The 21406-nt window shown below is 48.9% G+C and overlaps 8 protein-coding genes and 2 non-coding genes across 10 annotated transcripts; 5 read left to right on the top strand and 5 right to left on the bottom strand.

The window, feature by feature from the left end:
- Positions 1-505: 505 nt before the first annotated feature.
- Positions 506-1292, bottom strand: Pdw03_6163 (uncharacterized protein; the record flags this gene model as incomplete). Its single annotated transcript, XM_066101271.1, has 4 exons — positions 506-514; positions 567-732; positions 781-838; positions 1217-1292. 4 exons carry the CDS (start codon positions 1290-1292, stop codon positions 506-508), a joined length of 309 nt encoding a protein of 102 aa, XP_065956354.1.
- A 388-nt stretch (positions 1293-1680) lies between these two features.
- Pdw03_6162 (Carboxylesterase, type B) lies at positions 1681-3376 on the top strand (the record flags this gene model as incomplete). Its single annotated transcript, XM_014680292.1, has 2 exons — positions 1681-2286; positions 2345-3376. The coding sequence occupies 2 exons, from the start codon at positions 1681-1683 to the stop codon at positions 3374-3376; spliced, it is 1638 nt and encodes a 545-aa protein (XP_014535778.1).
- A 982-nt stretch (positions 3377-4358) lies between these two features.
- Positions 4359-4441, top strand: Pdw03_tRNA99. The gene has a single exon. It is a non-coding gene; the product is annotated as a tRNA-His (tRNA).
- A 1312-nt stretch (positions 4442-5753) lies between these two features.
- On the top strand, positions 5754-5847 carry Pdw03_tRNA100. The gene has a single exon. It is a non-coding gene; the product is annotated as a tRNA-Gly (tRNA).
- A 989-nt stretch (positions 5848-6836) lies between these two features.
- Pdw03_6161 (Fungal transcriptional regulatory protein, N-terminal) lies at positions 6837-7427 on the bottom strand (the record flags this gene model as incomplete). Its single annotated transcript, XM_014680293.1, has 1 exon — positions 6837-7427. The coding sequence occupies one exon, from the start codon at positions 7425-7427 to the stop codon at positions 6837-6839; it is 591 nt and encodes a 196-aa protein (XP_014535779.1).
- A 4126-nt stretch (positions 7428-11553) lies between these two features.
- On the bottom strand, positions 11554-14292 carry Pdw03_6160 (ATP dependent RNA helicase (Dbp10), putative; the record flags this gene model as incomplete). Its single annotated transcript, XM_014680295.1, has 1 exon — positions 11554-14292. The coding sequence occupies one exon, from the start codon at positions 14290-14292 to the stop codon at positions 11554-11556; it is 2739 nt and encodes a 912-aa protein (XP_014535781.1).
- Positions 14293-15034: 742 nt separating this feature from the next.
- Pdw03_6159 (putative replication factor-a protein) lies at positions 15035-15986 on the top strand (the record flags this gene model as incomplete). The annotated part of the gene is made up of 3 exons (XM_014680296.1): positions 15035-15038; positions 15098-15189; positions 15246-15986. The coding sequence occupies 3 exons, from the start codon at positions 15035-15037 to the stop codon at positions 15984-15986; spliced, it is 837 nt and encodes a 278-aa protein (XP_014535782.1).
- A 306-nt stretch (positions 15987-16292) lies between these two features.
- Positions 16293-18309, bottom strand: Pdw03_6158 (Multi antimicrobial extrusion protein; the record flags this gene model as incomplete). Its single annotated transcript, XM_014680297.1, has 2 exons — positions 16293-17099; positions 17149-18309. 2 exons carry the CDS (start codon positions 18307-18309, stop codon positions 16293-16295), a joined length of 1968 nt encoding a protein of 655 aa, XP_014535783.1.
- Positions 18310-19135: 826 nt separating this feature from the next.
- On the top strand, positions 19136-19839 carry Pdw03_6157 (Putative DUF domain protein; the record flags this gene model as incomplete). The annotated part of the gene is made up of 2 exons (XM_014680298.1): positions 19136-19224; positions 19419-19839. 2 exons carry the CDS (start codon positions 19136-19138, stop codon positions 19837-19839), a joined length of 510 nt encoding a protein of 169 aa, XP_014535784.1.
- A 392-nt stretch (positions 19840-20231) lies between these two features.
- Positions 20232-21206, bottom strand: Pdw03_6156 (Isopentenyl diphosphate isomerase; the record flags this gene model as incomplete). Its single annotated transcript, XM_014680299.1, has 3 exons — positions 20232-20467; positions 20529-20867; positions 20969-21206. The coding sequence occupies 3 exons, from the start codon at positions 21204-21206 to the stop codon at positions 20232-20234; spliced, it is 813 nt and encodes a 270-aa protein (XP_014535785.1).
- Positions 21207-21406: the final 200 nt, after the last annotated feature.

The following is a 21406-nucleotide window of genomic DNA, read 5'->3' as shown; positions in this document are numbered from 1 at the left end:
GCTTCCAAGGTTCCTTGTGCGACATAGCCCAACGCCACCCGTTTAGGTGGTCGCGATTGCTTCTCGTTTACGCGCCCAACTTTAGGGTATTACATACCCCAGAGACCCTTTCTACTAGGAATCATCTTTTCTGAATTTCCAAGGTTTTGCTTCCTTGTGGCCTACTGCTTCTTCTTCAAAATCTATCTACTAGCATGCGCCTAAAGAAACAAGTTTCTATCAGGAATATCATCACCACCTAATTTTCATATCAATTGCTATAAAACATTCTGATAACATCCTCGACGTTCAAATTTGCTTGGTCTGACTTTGAGCCTATGCCGAAAGAAACAGGAGATTTGTTGGATGCCTCAGGCATCACATGTAGGATAGACCAACTAGATAGTCTTCCTTCCACTCTCACCTTCTCTCTCTCCCCGTCCATCCAATTGAATACTGTTTTACCTGCATACATACTATCATTGTATTTGCATCAAGATTTTTTGCTGCAATATACAAAGAAGTTTCACTTTTCCTGATTGTTAGAATCTTCTCGTCTTACATAGTTCGGAACAGCAAGTAAGTACCTTGTTTGCCGTACAGTTCGGGCAAGCCTGATTTCGCTTGGTGGTCATCCCAAGTTGTGCATCCTTGGTCACTCCGCAGTTCTTATCACAGGGAACCACAGTAGAGTGTTCTACAATATGACCACAATTGTATTTGACAGGGCCGTGGGTGCGTGTACACATGATACTTTCATATGATTAGCAGCTGAGTTTTGTAGTAATTGAGCCTACTTACCTGGGTAGCTGGATGATATTATTATGGGGTTTGGGCTGAGATGGAGTTGGAGGAAGATCTGGGCACGAAGTTGGATCAGATTTAAAGCTGCGTGAGAGTGCGTTTATGTAGAGAAAGTGGACCATCAGGGGGTATCAAACTCTCCTGCTCAAACAATGCTTAGTTAGATAGGAAACGTCATGTAGATGTTTTGCGGAATATCTGAGCATGAGCTCTGTGCTAGAAGATACCTAGGCAAATAGAGCTAAGCGCTGGCCCCCAAGTCTCTCTAGGCAACACATCACGTTTGGAACTGACTGATAAGGGTTTTGCCATTATTTCCCCTTGCATAAAATAAGATCTACTTTCCGGACCAAAGCCTTGATGCATGACTCGTCATTCAGAAGAGCTTGGATAACCTCTTGATTGAATCCATGTTGAAGGAGAAAGACCTCACCTTCATCGAGACCCTTTGTAGTACCAACATGCACATCTTTCGTATCGTCAATGGGTGCTCTTTTGTCGATCTCCATGTTCGCAATTCAATGAGTGACAGCAAGTAGCAAACAAAAAGATGAAAGTGGTACAAAAATATGGAGTCAAATGCCCCTCAAAGCATTTTTAGGCCAAACTCCCGTTATCTTTGGGGTTTACTCCAAAATAGCTACTGTCCCCCGCACGGCATAGTTTTCCCGAGGCTGCTACTTGTGAGTGGAGAGATCGTGATGCCCACGCCATATTCATCTTTAATTTCCACCCAGATAGTTCCCCCCTCCCCACCTCCCCCGCGCTATAACTTCGGCGCTACTTTTGACCGCCGGAAAGATAATGACCCCAACGGTACTCTATCTTACTCCCGACCCCCAACTCTTGTCATGATTTCCCTTGACTTACCATAAACCCGTGATAAATTGATACACCATGACTGCTGCTACCAATTCTCCTTCCGTCACCCTGGTACAAGGCCATGTGGTGGGGACCCAGCTCAAAGACTCTTTTCCTCAAACTGTCGACGCTTTCTTGGGAGTCCCATATGCCCTTCCTCCTATAGGAAATCGACGGTTCAGACCAGCAGCCAAAGTTTTGTGCTCATCAGACACCATAGATGCGTCCAGATATGGCCCCGCGGCTCCTGGAAAAGCACTTCTCTCTGGAGGACCGAAGCTCGTGCAGAGTGAAGACTGCTTGACAGCAAACATCTTTCGACCAGCTGGCAGCAATGATAATTCCAAGCTCCCTGTTGCGGTGTATATTCACGGGGGTGCTTTCAATCGGGGATCAGCAACTATGCACAATACTGCGTCCATGGTAGCGTGGTCAGAACATCCCTTCGTTGCCGTAAGCTTTGGTTATCGTATTGGAGCTCTTGGGTTCCTCCCCTCAACTCTGTCGCAGAAAGAGGGGTTGCTGAATCTCGGATTGCGCGATCAGGTGCATTTGTTGCAATGGGTCCAAGAGAACATCGCCAACTTTGGCGGCGATCCTGCTAACGTCACTTTGTTTGGTCTTTCTGCGGGGGCGCATTCAGTACTTCTCCCAGTTCCTCGTCTTTTTTAAAAATCCTTCCATTTTGACCTAAATCTAGATTGGCCATCACCTTCTTAATTATGACGAGCACAAATCGCCACTGTTTCATCGGGTCATTATCGAGTCTGGAGCACCAACTTCCCGCGCTGTTCGCCCATATAACGCCAAGGTTCACGAGGACCAATTTGCAGACTTCCTCCAAGAAGTCAGCTGCCCAGCTAATCTAGCGGAAGCCGAAATCTTCCCATTCCTACGTTCGCTCCCCAGCTTGACTATTACAAAGGCCCAAACGGCTGTTTTCGACAAGTACAACCCTTCCCTTCGGTGGGCATTCCAGCCTGTAATTGATGGAGACATAATCTCTCGTAAGCCTCTTGAGGCATGGGAGTCCAAAGTCTGGAATAAAGTACCCATCATGACCGGATTCAACAGCAATGAGGGAACAATGTACGTCGACAAGAAAATGTCGGATGCCTCCCAGTTCCGCGAATTCTGGCACAATCTTCTACCTGAGCTCTCGTCTTCCGACCTTGACACCATCGAAAAACTGTATCCTGACCCCGCCGTGGATTCCACGTCACCCTATGTCGAAACTCGAGAAGGCGAGGGTCTCGGGCCTCAGTATAAGCGTATTGAAGCTGCCTACGGACACTATGCGTATGTGGCACCAGTCCGCCAGACAGCATATTTTGCATCAACCCAAGGTGCTCCAGTTTACCTTTATCATTGGGCGCTACCGAGAACGGTCATCGGTCGAGCAAACCATGCCGATAATATGTACTATGAGACCTATAACAGTGCCATTACGGGGATCTCGGAATCGCAGAAAGAACTGTCCGGCACACTGCATGCCTACTTGACAAGTTTCATTACGACCGGTGATCCTAATGCTCTGTCTGGTCGATATGAACGGAGACCGGAGTGGAAGCCTTTCCGGCCAGGGGATTTGAAAGTCATGATCTTTGGACAGGGGAATGACGAATTGATCGGAGGAAATGTTGCTCCTCCTGCAAAATGTGTCACGGATGATTGGGCAAGGGAGGAGACAGAATTTTGGTGGTCAAAGGTTCCGATTTCGCAGCTTGCTTGATGTACATAGGACAGAAATATTTCATGTATAGAACTCACCCATACAGCTGCATTCAGCGATTTGCTTCTGCACAACCTGATCTGTTTTAAATCCCCCCCATTCAAGGTGTCGGCACCAGCAAAGCAAGTTGGCTACAGCCTCTATACGAGAATGCCACGTTTGTTTTCGATTCCATGCGTCACTGCCGTTTGCATTATACTAAGATGTTATTGTAGCAAAACGACAAGATTGGCTAAAAAAGATAATTCAGCCGCTTCTGGGGCCTCGTCATGTCTTTTTGGACGATTTTTTCCTCGTTGGTTTACGGGCTAGAATATAGGTAGCAAAGAGCTAGAATTGTGAAGACGACATTTCTGAATAAAATTAGGAATGTCAGTGAGTCTATCCAATGTAGTTCGGAGTGTTTTACGTCTTTCCTTATCCCCGCGCGTGGTTGTGTGTAGTCCCTTGCTCCCTCACCCCAGTAGCCCCAACCGCTTTGAGTCAATCAGAAAGGGCTTCAGCAGACAATCTTGGACAAATATGCCGAGTTGGTCTTTGACTGCCCCTCTTACTGGCTCCAAGAAGGACCTGGTGTCACAAGTGAGTTCAGCCTGGCAGATGCATCGAAGTGGGAAGGTGGTCGTGGTAAGCGCTGTGAGTTCTGGAGGAGCGTCGGGCCACGTGTGCCAGCATAAGCGATTTGGTCGCATTTCAATTCTAAGAAGTTGGGCTGTGAAGAGAAAGTACCCGCATCCTCTCTCCATACTACTTGTAGATGTGACTTTTCATGGATTTTTTGCTCTCTTGCAAACAAGTCTGAGGATTGAATGCATGACGTCGAAATGGGGGTAAAGGTCTCGGATGGAGAGCTATAATGCAGTTTGAAAAATGATGTCTCATTTCGCCGAGTTTTGCTATTTGTTAATCACTCGAGGGGAAATCCAGCTCCGACTGCCAAGCCTTGAGTAATCAAAATTCCCTGACATATCCCATCCGAACAGGTGCCATGGTCTAGTGGTATGACGACACATTGTGGTTAAACAATGATCTGTGTTAGCCCCGGTTCGATTCCGGGTGGCGCCATTCTTTTTTTTTCAAATGTTTTGCTACTGCTGATGTGCTATGTTTCTAGGTGTTTTTTTTTTTAAAAAAAAAAAAAAACCAGGTCATCAATTTATGGCAGAATGGAACGAACCATGGGATACATCCAACTCCCATTCCCATGGTTCATCCATGTGCAATCTCAAACATTTAAGAAAGGCAAGCTTTGGATCAGATGAGAGATAGGAGTCAGGGATCGGCGAGACAACATAAAACTGTTTGGCAGATACAGAAGGCAGATGCGCAAGTTGTTCTTCAACATGGCCTTTGTGCCAGCTATACTTCTGTCCTCGGCAGTCTTTCATTCGAAAGCACTGACCGAGTAGCGCTATCTGCTGTGCGTGGGTCTTGCCCCTCAGGCTCGGAAACGCCATATTAAGCAACCCAATAGAATGTAGGGTCGCTTGTGCCTCTAAATCTCCTGCATGCTTCGGAAGTCGGATTCGCTATCCTCTATCTAGTAGCTGCGAGTGTTGGCTGTATTGGATTAAGCAACGGACGGGATCGTAGAACTTCACGACCTCTGCTACTACAACATAGGGAACTAGCAACTTCGTGTGTGACTAACTACAGTGGGGCCACTGGTGGATAGTCACGACTCGATCTCAGGATTGCGTCATCTTCCTCCTCGTACATAAATCTCGAATACTCTTCGAGGCCGTCATTGTGGTCTAGAATATTGGTACCAGGAAGTGATGGAAGAGACGTGTCGAGTGGTTATCACCATGGATTGATCTGTGGACGTGGAACTATCGGAGAAATTGGAAATGGTTGAAGAGAAAAGGTTTTAATGTCTGGGAAAGTCTTGGTCTCGAGCAAGTTCGCCTGCTGAACTTCCGATGTCCATCTCATTGATACCTCTCGGGGGTTCTGTTGTACACTTTTGTGGTGTTTGTTCGTTTCTTTGATTTGCATTTGCATTTGCATTTGGGGGGGGGGGGGGGGGGTCTTATATTGATTCATGTTGGATTTGCAATTTTGGTCGAATCGGTCGCGTGGTGGGGTGCGATGTCAAGAAAATATACAACTTGTATATCTTGCCACTTGGAACAACACCTGCCTAGTCGTAATCGATTCCGATCACTCTTCGCTATGAATCATAGCAAGGCTAGGAAGCCCCGCTTACCAAGTCCATTAGTATCGCTAATCTCGAAATTTAAGATGGCAAATTCTCTTCCCTGCCAGAAGGCAATGAAGTGAAGCAGACCCACCGTGACCCTCAACAAACATCACCAACATGGGTGCATCCTAAAAGTAGGGTATAAACTAGACACGTGAGAATATATCATAAGCAGCACTAATGGTGTAGTGGTAACATATAACACTTCCAAGTAGTCATTTGACTACTAAGTTATGTTGTGCCGGGGGTTCGATTCCCTCTTAGTGCATTTTTGGAATTTTTTTTTTTAATCTGTCTGATCATAAGAAATCAATTGGCTGGTTATATTTTCTCTCAAGCCTCGATGCAGGTTGTGATTCCAGGTATAACCTGGAGTCATTTGCAATTTCCAAGGTAGGTAAAGCTAAGGCCAAATGGACACTGGATCTTATCACCATGATCCAAGATTGACATAGATGAGCATCCTGTGGGTGCCACAGGGTTATATACATTTGGTCGCACAGGTACAGAATGTACCATCGAGCAGAGAACGTCAAGACGAATAGCCAAACTAAGTTGACAGTGAAATTTCATAGACGCCGAATAGAAGAATAGATAAACTAGAACAACCAATGCAAGATCACCCCCATGTACGCGAAACGCCATGCCATGAAAATCTGGGGACAAAAAAGTGCGTATCAACTGTAGGGGGGGGGGGGGGGGTACTCGCGAGAAGGGGAATCAGCCAAAGGAGATTAGACAAATGAGATGCGAGTGACACAACAGACCAAAAGATGACAAAGGAGATGGTAAACAAAAGAGACCCTCAACCAGCCCACCATCTATTTTGTCCAGCAGAGTAGAGACAAGGCGATGTGAAAGCTGTAATGAGGCGGGATATGATAAATGAATCCGAAGCAAAACAATGCGGATGGGACATCCTGGTCACATAGACATAGGAAAAAATAAATAAATAAAGGAAACAACATCGCGGAAGGAGAACAAATGCCGTTTCATGGCCTGCATCTGGAAAATGGAACTGAGACAAGGCATGGGAAATGTGATAAATCCGACGAGACAAATTTGAAACCAAAATTGTCCATCGAATAAATTTCCCCGGTGCTTGAACCGGGAAAGACCTACAAATGGCGCAATGATTAGTCCCCGTAGACCCTGCTACAGGGGATTCAAGTAATGAGTATACAGTACAAGGAGGAACTCCAGCCTCCGATTGGGATCAATATCAGGTTCGAGATTGGATTGAGAGTAGTGCCGGAATCAGCCGTTGACCATGTCATCCAAAGCCATCTTGCGCCGTTTGATCGGTCTGTTGTCGTGAACTTCAGTCTCGGTGCCGGGTGGCTCTGCCCTCGCCATCGAAGGTGAGTTGCCAGATGTCATCTGGACCGGGGATGGCAGTTCCACCGGCCCAAGGTGACGGGGGACGGGGTCCATGGTTGCGCTTGTTATGGAGGTGGAGCGGTGGGGGGGGAGAGAGTAATTGAAGACTGGGCCTGCAGATCTGTGGAGAGGGAAAGCGCGGGGGTCGTGAAGGGCGTCTTCTCTACCTGGTAGAGTCCAATTGATGGGATACGGATCGCTCAGGCGATGGACATGGTGGGAAGGAGGTGGTGGCCCGGCTGTCGCCTGGTGAATTGGAGGGAGCCGGACTGGCGATTCGATGGTATACGGGTCCCGAGGCGAGAGCGATACTCGGGGATCATTTGCTGAGCGGATCGAATGTCCAGGCGTCTCGGCATACGGTAGAAAGGGTATCCCAATCGGCGGTGATTGATGTTGGGGCGGCGATTTTGGCGTTGGTAATGCTGGGACGCCGTATGTTGGGAGTCGCCGCTCCCTGCCAGACATGGTGTTGATATTTAAGACTGGATTGAATCCGGCCATCGGCATGTAGGGGGCAGGTACATGTGGGTGTGTCGGTACTGAATGCGATGGCGGTCCAGATGAAGAAAATGGGCGTCGAATCATACCCCCCGGAACCGTGGGGGAGGGGTCCATAGGCCGCGTCAGAGGAAATACCGATGTCGACCACCGATGTGGTATCCGGACTCCTGAGATTGCATCTCCCAATCCCTGTAGATCGGTCATGGGCCGTAGTTCTCGTGATGATGTGGTCCGATGCATAGTGGCCCGCCGTGGGGGCATTGTTTGGTGGGCTTCCGCAAGGATAGTCGGGTTATCCAAATGTGTGGTATAGGACCTGAGAGATGAATCTTCTGCTTTCAACGGGGGTCGTCCCCGTTTTTTATGCGTGACGTCCACACAGGTTGCCTTTTCCCCTGCTCATCAGTTGCGATCCCACAGTTCAAGGGAATTTGTCACTTACGGCTTTTCCAGCGAGCACACATCTTCGACATGGACGAGCCGGGTCGCATCCAAGGTGCTTTTTCTTGCAATTCACGCATGCCGATGCCACATGTGCTTTTGTACGTCGGGTTGATTTCTGTACCAGTGACCGACCTGTGGGATGCGTTGGGTCTAATGGGAGTGGACATGGTCCTCCCGGGGGAGATCTAGCATATACCGGTCCCCGTTCATTATATCCCAGTCGCGGCAGTGGCTCATTCACCGGTCCTTGCGATAGCTCCAACGCAGGCAGAATAGACCGCTCAGCCGTGGCTACGGGAGATGAAGGATATCCCCGAGGCTTGATCTCTGCGGATGGCTCCGAGGGTTTTGATATAGGAGATCCAGACATAGATTGATAGGGTATAGAAGCCCGGGGACTACACCCTCGATCATTGGGGGACCAAGATCGATTCAACGGTCGCCGCTCTGGGCCCTTGAATTGGGGTGGTCCGAACTGGGAGATTGTGAGGCTCGGGGGGTGAAGCACGAGTGATTGCATTGGGTGTCGGGCAGGAAAGTCAAAGGGCCCACGGGGCAAATGCTTCTTGGGGGGAATATTTTTCCTTTGCTTTCTTTTTTTTTTTCTTTTCCCCCCCTCCCTATTTCGGTTGGGTTTCTTAGGTAGATCTTTGTTTAAAATTCACAAGCAGGGTACACTGGCTTTGGCGGTACTTTGGGGCAGCATGCCTGAGTAATAGATCTGGGGAGTGCATAAGAGGAACAATCCAAAAAAAAAGAACCAAAAAAAACCCCCAAAAAAAAACAAATTGAAAAGCGTGGTGTAAGGAGAATCGAAAAGAAGAGTCACTAAAAAATGTCTTCTAATGCCGTCCGACGCAAGCTTATAATCATTATAGTGGAGAGATCCGCTATTGGAGGAGTCAGAAAATAGACTGCATAGGAGATTTCTAGATGACAGCAGGGCACAGGGTTACTCATACGCATGTCTTCCCAGGGCGACTTATTGCAGGACGGCGGTCGATCATTGAGCTAGGATCAAGGTGCAGTAAAATGTCAAAGCCACCCTTACCTCTTGATCACACGTCCCACGTTCGTGTTCAAGGAGAAAACGGTGAAGTATATAGCCGAAAGTGAGATGTAGCCCCAAGGGAAAATCAAACCAGTACCCACTTGCATGATTTTAGGCGTTCGATAGTCTCAATGAGATTGACCATGATCATGTAGGAAAGGGTTGTGGTCAATGCCAAGGCTAGTAATTGATAGACTGGATCTTCGTGGTACGGAGTAGATCATTAGAGAATAATGTGGTTTAACGGTTGCTCCTTAACCCTCCTTTTCTTTTTAAAAATCGTGTGTGTATGTGTGTGTGTTTTTTTTTAAACACAGAAGAGACAGAATCTATACCCCGTTCACCCCGTTCACCCTCTGTTCCCTCCCCCTCATCCCCTATCTAGGACTTTGGGATTAAACTGTCAGTGACACACTCAGCGCGGGTAAAAAAAGGAAGGGATTCCAGAGGAGACTTTTTTCCTTTTCCTTTTCCTTTTCCTTTTCTTTTTCTTTTTCTATTTTTTTTTTCCCGGAGAGGGGCGTATACCAATCAGGACTAAGCAAGGTGGAAGATGGGCGGATCGACGTCGGTGCCCGCAGCCATTGCCAATAGTCTCGTAGATGTGCATTCCGAGTACAGTATTTTTACATCTTCAATTTACCAAGCATACGGAGTATACGGAGTACAAGGAGTACAAGGAGTACAAGGAATACAAGGAATACAAGGAGCACATCTGTTATAGTAACCTTGGTAGGGTTACAATCGGGGCCTTTAAGAAGAACGTATGCGAATTGAACCTTTTGAATCTGAATATTTCTCCACAAAGTGTCGGCAGTTCAATGATCTCCCACTTTAAAACCCTTTAAATCCCATCCTTGAAACCCCTATAAATCCCCTTATTCTCCGACCCACCCGGGCAAATGTATGACCGATCCTATATGCTCCGTCTAGGGGTTACTGTTACAATCGCAGATCAGAGGAAAGGTCTGGCTTTTTGGCCTTTCGTGTGTCGGACAACTGCAGGCACCGCAATCATCTCCTTTTTTTTCCTCCTTTTTCTTCTTCCCCCCCCCCCCCCCCCCCCCCCCCCCCCCCCCCCCTCCCCCTCTCTCCTTTTTAACGATTTTCGGGAAATAGTTTGCGAGCTTGATAGTCTTCCCAAACCATCAGCCTGTGAGACCCCACCATTTAAAGGAGGGGGAGGGAGGGGGAGGGGAGGAGTTTCCCTTTCTTTTCTCTGTCACTGGACTCGGACTTTTTTTTTACATAGATGGTTTGCGCGAGATCTGAAGAGAAGGGGGCAAGGGTCTTACAAAGGTCCATGGGTCTAAAGGCCGAAAGGTCTCAAGGGTTCAAAGGATCCCAAAACAATCTTTCCCTCTCGTGACAATCCTTCGGCGTCTACTTTATTTTCCGGGGACCCCAACAGAGATGTGGCTGCAGCCTTCTGCCGGGGGCGATCACATTCGATCACATTGCCCTTTGCCTCTCTGCGCGTGCGCATTGCTGACGATCGCTATCCCTGGCTGCAAAACTGCAGGATTCCAAAGTGATCTCACGTCATGAGGAAGATGTAATTTCATGGTGGAGATCCAATAACGAGGAGACTACGGAGGACGGAGTACTCCGTACTCGGTATACCATCTAATCCACCTGTACTCCGTACTCCATACAGATAGATTATAGTAGATGATCATTTTAAGTCACACCAGCAACAATTCACATATAAACTCGGCAGGATCCGATCCAAGACTAGGAAAAAGGGGCGTGGAACATACGGCACGCGGAGCAGCAAGGGGTCTGTCACCCCGTTCATGCAGGATTAAATAGTACACTTTATACAGTTGGTTGTTTTCTGAATTCATCTGCCAATCAAAATCAATTTTGCCTGTAATTTGTACGATACGGAGTAGGATGGGCTAACAAAGTGTCATCCATCTACGGAGCATAACGCCTCCCTCTCCCGGTATAGTGTTCTAGCCGACACAATGTCCACACTTGATTAATTGGTTCAAGTGGAGTAAATACGACGATGAATTTATTGATCATTTGAGTGGAAATTTCTCTGAGATAAAAAATCGCCGAATCAGTGTTTTTTTTTTTTTTTTTTTTTTGCGTTAAATAGTCCCGGTGATGACGGAGATTGTTCGGGATGGGGAATTCCCTCAGTCGCCACGGTGAACGCACCCGATTGTTCTACAGTGTATATCCTCCGTCGTCCGTAATTTGAACGGAATTGACACATGCTCCGCACTTCTGCGAACCCCATCCCAGGGTATTTGGGAACACCCTCCAACGGTGACGGGGTCCGAGTCTGCGAGGGCGGGCTGATCACATCTGGATCACGCCACAGGTTGATCTACAGTTTAAGCGTGATGGCCTGCATCGCCAAGTTCCAATGTTGAATTAGCCCGATTTCCAATCTGCCTTCGTATACTCTGTAGGATCGAGTCTAGGGTACACAACTTCTTCCCATGTGGTGAGCTAGGCAGTTCCTAAATCCCGGATTCTCACTGACGTCGGGCTGAGTAAAAAATCTCCGAACACACATTGTGGTATCTCTGCAAGATAGACATCTATTCGACAGGAAATGGTCCCCATCTCCCTAATCCTTTACCGTCTTTTCGAGGGCCGAGCATTCTTATCACGACGCTGTTGCACCAGCTTCCGAGCCTTGCGAATATCTTCCGTAGACCGAAGTTCACTCTTTCCGCGGTAAGCTGCTCCACCAAGCTTCTCGTGCTGGCGTTCGCGAGCCGCATCGTTCTTCTTCTTCATCTTGTCATAGTCACCACGCAGAGGATCAGCACGCTTGGGCGCCCGGTCTTGGTTGTGTCGGAATCGCCCACTGCTCATGCGCGAGTTGATGTTGTTCATAGCAGGCGTCTCAGCCTCACCCACACGAGGCATCCGCTCAACGCGCTTGCCCTTCTTCCAGGCTTGGAAGCGACCGCTGCGGAAACTGGCGGCGATCTTGGCACCACTCTCCCCGCGCACGAGTCGGCTGCCCTTGGAACCGTCCTCGTCGTTCTGGCGGGCAACGTACTTCTTGTGTCGCTTGTCCCAACGCATGATGGAACGCGCTTCACCGAAGCCGCGCTTGCCTTCGTCGCCGTTGAGGTCCATGGTCGCGTTGCGGGAGTCGCTGGCAAAGTTCGAGTTCGTACCCGAGTGCACCCCGTAGGCCTTGTCTTCGGCCATATCGTTGTGTTGAGGTGTGTAGCCCATGAAGTAGTCGGGGTTCTGGAATGCTGCTGCGGCGTCTTTCTTCTCTCCCTGCTTGGACTTGGAGCTGTAGGCAGAGAAAGTGACTTCAAGTTCATCGTCGGATGCCTCGGACATGTTCTCGCCAGCTTGCTCGGGGACATCCTCGTCCTCTACTTGACCATCCTCGCCGGGAGCGGACATTCCGAGTGCTGCCAACTCGGCCTCTGCCTTGGCATCGGCGCGCTTTCGTTTGTTCTCGACGCTAGTACGGAGTCGGCGAATGGTGTCAACGGCCTCATTGTCAGCCACTTTGCCGCCTCGTCGGTTGTTCGCCTCGAAAATCGTCTCATGGGGCCGATAACCACCAATGCGGGCCAGCATACTCTCTCGCTCTACTTCCCTCTCGCTGGTTGCATCGTTGAAGAGCGGGTGAATCTCGGCCCAGTGATCAGAAGAAACGACCTCCTTCGAACGCTTCGCACTCTCAGCAGAAGCCGAATTGCGGGTGCGCAGATACAGCTTCTCTCCCTTCTGCGAGACTTGCTTCTGTCCATAAATATCTACATCATCGTCGAGCACCTTCTGCACCCATTCGCAAGAGCGAGAGACTGGCTCTCTCGGCAGCGTTCCTACAACAACATCCTCGGCAAAATTGAGTTCAGTGCCATACTGACGACCGAGAACCAGCCTGCGTCCCAAGAACAGCTGAAGATCCAGAAGATACGGGGCATCTTTGTCGCGAACAAGACTGTAACTCCAACCCTTCTGGCCTGCACGGGCAGTACGACCGACACGGTGAATGAAGATCTTGGGCTGTGAGGGGAAGTCGTAGTTGATGACGTTGGCAAGAACAGGAATATCAATACCTCTGGCAGCCACATCGGTGACGACCAGGATATTTGAGATGCCGGATCGGAAGTTTTGAACATGGTGATTACGAGCAGTCTGATCTAGGGAACCGTAGGCGTAAGAGGTGGCAAATCCGGCCTCAACGAGAAGAGAATAGAGGTAGTCGACATGATGCTTGGTTGCCGCGAACACGATGGTTGAGTGCTCAGTAGGCGACTCCTTGAAGCCGCTCGGGAGACGGACATCCGATCTCTTGCGCTTTCTTGTGGGGTTTTCAGCTTCCTGGCGTAATTTCCCACCAATTTGTGTCTCACCCGTAGGCATCTTGATAATGTTGTGCAGAATGTGTAGTAGGGCACCTTCTTTGTCTGATGACTTGACGGCAAAGAAGGCATTTTGTAGATCAGGAGAGACTTTGTTTTCTGTATCCAGACGAATGAGACTTGGTTCCTGCAGACCAGCGCGTGCGAATTCGACAAGGGACTTGGGCAATGTAGCGGAGAAGAGCAGAGTCTGGCGGTTCGTGGGCAGGCCATGCAAAATTTCGGTCAACTGTGCGGCGAAGCCCATTTCGAACAGTCTGTCGGCTTCATCGAATACAACATACTTGATACTAGAGAGATCCATGTCCATTTCGACTTTCAAGTGCAGGAATCGACCGGGTGTCGCGATGATGATATCGGGGTTGTTGGCCATCATGCCGAACTGATCTTCCAGACTGTCACCACCAATGAGGAGTACTGATGTCAAATTCGTTCCCTTGCCCATCTCCTTAACAACCTTCAAGGTTTGCAGAGCTAATTCACGGGATGGGGACATGATGAGAGCACGTGCACCGAACGAGGTGCTGTGGCTCTTCAACTTCTCTATCATAGGAATAACGAACGAGGCAGTTTTTCCGGAACCAGTTCGAGCCATACCAACCACATCCTTGTCATCCATGATCACGGGAATAGTCTTTCGCTGAATCGGGGTAGGTACGGAGAATCCTTTGCGGGTGATCGCTTTTAGTAGAGTCATGCTAAGACCCATTGCCTGGAAGCCACCTCCCTTCTTCACAGTGCGACCCTTGAGGTTTGCACCCTTTCGGTTGGCGGACGCCTGTGAGTTCGCAATGAAAGCCGCATCGCCGTCATCTTCGTTTAGAAAGTCAAGATCTTGGTTGGTATCGGGCTTCTGGAATTTTTTCTTGGGTGGCTTTATGCCGCCATCGGAATCGCTGTCATTTTCAAAAAGGGACTTTGTAATATCGAATTCGACCTCCGACTCTGCAGGAGACGCAGCGCGGCGAGGCATTGTTGCGATATGCTGTGAAGTCTCGACTGATATGGAGCTACAGTGATAAGCGTTCAACCGTTTGGCTCTTCAATGGCCGGGTGAAATGTGAGAATACAGAAAATTTTGCAGTGATTAATAGGGTATCACGCAAATAAATCCTTGACTGCTCAAACCTCAGACACCTGAAGAAAAGTCAAGTCACTTATCTCGCCGTCTTTCTGTCGCAAAAAAAAAACGATTGAGAGAATGGTAGGCGGTGAACCGCGGATCAACCATCGCCCGTGTGCAAACAGAACAAACAAAATTATACAAAATGCGCTGAGAGTATGGAGTCAGAAACATCATCACAGTTACATCGACATATTATGAGGTTCAAATGCTCATGAAGATGAGGTTCTACTTATAAGATATATGTAGACTGGGTGCAGACCCGAATTGCGGTTCAATACTTCCAGCAACCTTTAAATGTACAGCTCAGCTGTACTAGGACACATTGGACATATCATTTTGAAACTTCCAAGGCTGTGAGTGATTTCAACATTAGAATGGTCACAGATTTAGAGCAACATTAGTATAATGTAAGCATGACATAACAGTTCAAAGTTGAAGTTGAGTCTGCGGTCGACTGTAAAGTAGATGGCGGTCCACACTGGCAGAACACGATCCCCGCGACGCGTGCCAACACGCTCCCAATTGAGTAAAATGGTGTTGAAGAGACGGCTATGCCTTAACTTTTCCTCCTCACAACACATCACACACCATGGGTATGTACCACCCCCAATCTAACTGAAAAATCTCTCTAAAATCTAAACAATTTTGTTAGATGGCAATTACAATAACTATAGCTCCTCATTCGGCGGCGGCGGTGGTGGAGGATTCATGCCGGGCGAGACGAACAGTCCCGCCGGAGGCAAGGTACACATATGATTCCAGACTTGTCCAACAACAACGCCAACTAATACCCAACACAGACCGGTGACCGGGACAACAAAACCCTTCGCCCCGTGACAGTGAAGCAAGTCCTCGACGCCTCCCAGCCCTTCCCCGAAGCCCCATTCCAAATTGACGGCGCCGACGTCGCCAATGTCCTCTTTATGGGCCAAGTACGCAACATCAGCTCGCAGAGCACAAATGTAACATACATCATTGATGATGGCACGGGCGAGTGCGAAGTCAAGAAGTGGATTGACTCAACCACCGCGGACAACATGGACACCGACGATGGCAAGGCGTCCGGCGACGGGAAGACCGAGCTTCAGCTCAACGGCTTTGCACGTGTCTTTGGTTCCATCAAGTCCTTCGCCAACAAGCGATACATTGGTGCTCATTCTGTTCGGCCCTTGTCGAATATCAATGAGCTGCATACTCATCTGCTCGAGGCTACTGCTGTGCATTTGTTCTTCACTCGCGGTCCACCCGGTGGCACTGCTGCTGGCGGCAATGCTGCTGGCGGTGATGCCGTTATGGGTGGTGCGGATAACTACGGTGGTGGCCAGAACAAGGCACTTGCTTCCATGTCACTTGTGGCAAAGAAGGTTTATAACTTGCTCAAGACTGAGCCTCAGGATGATACGGGTCTACACATGCAGGTCATCGCTTCGAAATTGAACATGCCTGCGACTGAAGTGGCCAGGGCTGGTGAGGAGTTGCTTGGGGCTGGTGTGATCTTCTCCACCATGGATGAGCAGACATGGGCTATTCTAGAGTACTAGAGTGACGTGAGTGGCCATGTCTGTGTTATTTGTTAAAAGTCACATTCAAACCCCAATGATGTCATGATTTGTTTTTCATACCATCTGATAGAGTCCAAATTGCTCTGTGCGGATTTACTTTTAAGCAACATGTAGACAGAATCGATAACAGGGTCCGGGGTTTAACCGAGACTGGAGCAGAAATCACTTGAAGTCACCGCAAAATGCAGAACGAAATAAAGACACGTGCTGGGGCAATCCGTTGTACGCCATCAACAAGATTTCAATTCATGTCGACGCTTCTCCTCACACGTACCAAGATTCAAGTTAAGTGAGCTCATTCCTCTTTAGAGCTTCCTCAACTGAGCGATTCCAATCAGCTCGACTGATAAAGATGGCCTCGGTGAGGGACACAAGGGCAAGCGCAAGGGCAACCCCAGTCCACAAGCCCATAACACCCCAATTCAAAGCAAAAGTCGTTCCCATACTAAGAGGCATAGCAATCACATAATAGAAAAATAATTGGATGTAACCACCCACTTCCTGGCGACCCAGACCACGGAGAATACCGTTGCAGTTTGCCGCGAGAGCATCGAAAAGCTGGAAGGCTGCGCAGAGCGGAAGCACCTGCGCTACAATTTCAACGACTTCGGGATCAGAGCTGAACAATCTGGGGATGTGCGAGCGCAAAGCCGAGAGAAGAATCATGTTGAACATGCCAACGATGGCTGCTCCCCAGAAGCTCACTTTCGCAGTGGTCTTTGCGGCATCGACTAAGGTAGCCCCGATCAAATTTGCGATCCGCGTGCTACCCGCAATAGACAGGGGGAACGGAATCTGCCATGTAATACTGGAGATTGTTGCGAGAATAGATTGCGCTGCGAGTGCGGATGTGCCGAGGTAGCTTGATGCCAACGTCAGAATTTCAAATGCCAGACACTCTGCCTCGACCATGATCAGCCCTGGCAGCGCAAGACGAATCATCGGGCCCCAGTTCTGGAATGCTCGTCTGGTAAACCCGCACCAACACTCGGACCCCACGAAGAAATAAACGTAGGTGAACAGGCAGAGCGGGAGGAGGTTTTCTGTGATTACGACGGCGATGGGAGCCCCAATGAAGCCCCATTGGAGTTTCTGGTATAATGTCAGCATTACTACGGTCACAAGGCTAGAAGGTACTTACCCAGACGAGGAACCAGTTCAGGAAAGCATTCAGTGGCGCGCAAAAAATGAGGACATATAGGGAGGCAGAAAACACGCCCTGTGCCTGCAGATATCGCTTGCCACTCTCGAAGAGAGCAAAGGCAGGGGTTCCTAAGAGAGCAATTCTTAAATACTGACCTGCCATCTTAGCAACCTCCTTCTCCGGCACAATCTTGGCAAGGATGTGCTCCGAGAAATACCAGAGAACCATGATTGGAATGGTGATAAGCCAAAGGAAATAAATCATACGCAGCATCTGCAGTCCCACCAACTTTCTCTTCCCAGAACCATAGGCCTGAGCACAAAGCGTATCTAAACTCGTCGATAGACCCGAGAACACCGCATTCCCAGTAATGGTCACAGTCATACTTGCCAGACTGACAGCCCCAAGCTCTTCCTTACCCAGATGGCCAATGGTGAAAATACTAGCCACAGTCAAAGAATACTGCAGCAAGAAAGTGACCATGAGCGGCAACGAATATTTTATAATGACCTTTGCTTCGCGCTGCCATGTCGTCTGAATCAAACCGGCGGCGACAGCTTCTTCCCATTTTCGGTCAATCTCCTCCAAGTCCATCTCACTGTCCTCGGCATCCACCGACCCCCCTTCAAGCAGAGCAGTGATTTCGCTTGCCCCATCCGTCCCGGGATCCCTGCTTCTAGAGCGTCGAGAAGATCCACTTGGTCGTCGAGACTGAGATCCTTGGCTGATAGCAGCGGATAGCAAGCCGCTCATCTTACGCTGCAGCCCGTGGGATTTGCCATGCGCACGTTCGGGCGCGATAACATGATTATCGCTCAATAGGCGTCGTTCTTCTTCGATGACTTGCTCGCGTTCGCTCTGAGATAGGGCTTGCTGTTCCCCAGTCCAGGGAACTACAGTCCCATGACTGACAGACGTGAAGCAACTAGGACGGCGATATGAACCAGCCAAAGAGCGGGGGTTGGTACTGGTATAGCTGCCGAGCGGGCGAGCCGTTGAAGTGTCAGAAGCTTCATCCGTGGGGGTTTGATGCTCATCGCTGTAGTTGGCGAGATCTCGTGCAATCGCTGAGGCGGCAATAGGCGAGCTGGGTGTAAAGGACCGGCTAAATGGGCTTTGATGCTCGGCGGAATCCACAGAGCGGATGTTTCGGGCCATGATAAGTTGTGAGAGACGAGGCTTTGGGTGTTTTACGGCCAGCGCATTATTTACAGCAAAATAAATTGAGCTCTCTCGAGTTGACACTCTAGATCCTTGGCGTCTCGGAGATAATTAAAGAAAAAAAAAAAAAAAAACTTGGAGAGAAAAAGACGGCTTAAAGCTGGATGCGGAGATGTATTTGTCATACCATAAATACGACCGGTCCGGGCTCAGATCCATGCTAAATCATGTAATTTACAGAAACGCCTCGAGATAAAAGTGCAGATTACACTTCAAGTGAGTCAACGTCTAAGTCAGAGTGTGATTAGCCATCACTACTCCGTGTCAAAGCAGCAATGGCATAGTTCCGCATCTCCCCGCTAAGACCCAGTGGGAAGCTCGATGCGAGCCTCCAGTTTCTGCGGCTTTGTTTGACTTGATACAGCCAACCCCACTACCTTGCATGAACCAACTCGCATGTGTTAGCAAAGCGCATCACGAGTCATCATGGAATTTTCGGTTTCGCTGAAATAGGTTGACCGAATATAAAATCCAACATTTCTAGTAATCAGGTCACTATTAAACTTAATATCCAAGGTGAAGTCCTCAAGTCCTCCATGACAAAAAAAAAAGGCATAGATCTGCATCAAAGTCAGAACCTGATCCCGATCAACCTATTGAACGTTGTCGATCATGAAAATCACATGAACAAGAAAAAACCAAAACAACTGTGACATCATTGCGAAAACAAGGGTATCACATGACCGAATGTAGATCCTACAGGGCTGTCCCCAGATTTTCTCCAGATTTTGGGGATCGAGCTTCGGATAGCAAACCTCTCACTATGTCTACGGTGACACAAGTTGGAGGTGTTTGTGCTCCCTTCAACCCTTTGATCAATCCGGTAAATTCTAAGCCAGTCCTTGTGGAAGAGTAAGTCAAGCTGTTCCGCTCTGTAGAAATGACTGGAGAGCACAACGCGTTGTCTAGGGGCTTGATCGCTTACATGAGGGCGTACTTCAAATTCAAACCTGGCATTCTCCGTGATTGCCACGATTACCAGGATGACCCTATGCCCCATCCCACATTCTGCCCCGACCATGACAGTCCGGCTGACGTTTTGGAAGTCACATCGAGTCTCAACAGCACATCTTCCTCTCACGTCCTTACTTCGGCGCACTCCTATTTGAAAACAGCTCTTCCGACGCCCGCGACCACTGCGCCAACGAGCGGACTTTCCTTTCATGGCTCCGTCTGTCCATGTATTTGGCCGTTGTGTCGCTGGCCATCATCATCTCCTTTCATTTCCGCGAAAAACCCACTGGCCTTGAGAGACGCATGGCCTTACCTCTCGGGATAATTTTTTGGCTTCTGAGTTTAACCTGTTTGGCTAATGGGTTTGCGAATTACTCGCGCACGGTCAAGAAGTACGCGCGTAAGGCGGCTTTGGTGCAGAGTGGTTGGAAAACGCAGGTTGTCTTCACGGTGGTTGGGACGGTGATTTTGGGCAGTTGCATTTTGTTTTTGTCCACGGATCCAGCGCAGTAATGGCGACGCTGGTTTTTTTTTCAATTCATAAAACTAGCGCTGGCATTAGCATTGCTCTAAGAGTGGTTGCTTGTTACATTCATCATTGCATTAATGTGTTCCTGTCTCGACTAAGTACTGTTGGGACTACAAGGGGAAGATTCTTCAAGAGCACGACGGAAAAGTTCAGGACCATTTGAATAAGATGTTAATCACCTAAAATGAAACTAGAGGGCAAAAAATTCAGAAGGTAGTGATGTCGTGAGCATCGTTTCGTGTGCAGAGGTATATTTCCATTAGTCTCGTAAAAGGAGGCGGGTTTGCCCCGAGGAATGCAAAGATGACAAAAGAAACAGCGCACAGACCGAAATGAAACCGAAAGATGCGATAAGGTACAACTGTATCAGGGTTTTTTACATTCGCCGAATGTCCTGCTCGTTTTTGTACTTATCCAGGGCCGGTGTACCAAGGTGGCTCCACCATTCAAACAGCATGGAGTTGCAGATAAGCTTGAACCAGGGGGTGAATTTCAACCCGGGCTGCTCGAACATCGCCTTAAGCTCATCGGCTGAGACGTAGGTTGTGTCTCGGACCTCGTTGGGGCTGGGCTCCAGATCGACATCGACCTGGATGAAGAGGATGTAGTCCACTGGCAAAATGTCAGTATTTCCCATTACCAAGTTAGATAAGGATTGTATAAAGTAACATACCCTCGTGCTCGCCCCATTTTCCATCACTGGGGGCTTTATAGTGAATTCTTGTGAAAAATTCAAACTTGTCCAAGGGTACTTGCTCTGCCTTGATGCCCAGCTCGTGGTCCAGTTTACGCTGCGCAGCGCGCTTCACACCCAGAATGGCAGCATCCAGCTGAGCTCCAGTCTCGCCAGGAATTCCAAGCGGGTGTGAGCAGCAGGTGTTCGTCCACATGTCGGGAAAGGTGATCTTTTCGGTGGCGCGCTGTTGGAGCAGAAGACGCTTCTTGGAGTCGAAAAGGAAAACCGAGAAGGCGCGGTGAAGGAGACCCTTGTCGATGTTGGTCATCAAATGACCTATGCAAATGCGACTATCAGTATTTTATTTCGCATGTTGCACCCGCCACTGCCCCGCCACTCTGTATTTCCATGGGTGGACATGAGGTTGTAGAACGTACAGATCTTCTTGCTGGCGCTTCCAATAGGCCGGTCATTATTATCCAAAACAATGCAGACCTCGTCCATCAGACGGACCTGCTCTTCATCGTAGCCCTCAAGCTCGCTGCCGTGCGCAGTGTTTGTTTGGCTTGTGGGGAGGACCTCACGGGCGAGCGATGTATCAACCTCGGGAAAAAGAGTGGCAACGTTGTCCGCCGTGATCTCAGGCGGACTTGTGGTGGTCATGGTTGCGCTCATTTCGGCTTAAGAGGGACGTTGAAGGAAAGTAATTCATCCCAACAGAAAGAAAGCGGAGAAGGAAATGCGGCGCGGCGTTCGTGTCAAAGGCGGCAACGATCGGCAAATCTGCTCTCCGTTGTTTGACTTGGGGAAATTCGAAGGGACTTTCCAGCGGACACTGTCTACCCAAGAACTACCTACACCTATGGTGTTACGCA

The sequence above is a fragment of the Penicillium digitatum genome, chromosome 2 (assembly GCF_016767815.1).
Source record: "Penicillium digitatum chromosome 2, complete sequence".
NCBI classification, from domain to species: Eukaryota; Fungi; Ascomycota; class Eurotiomycetes; order Eurotiales; family Aspergillaceae; genus Penicillium; species Penicillium digitatum.
Note: the sequence above shows the minus strand (reverse complement) of the source record. Positions and strands in the feature narration are given on the sequence as shown.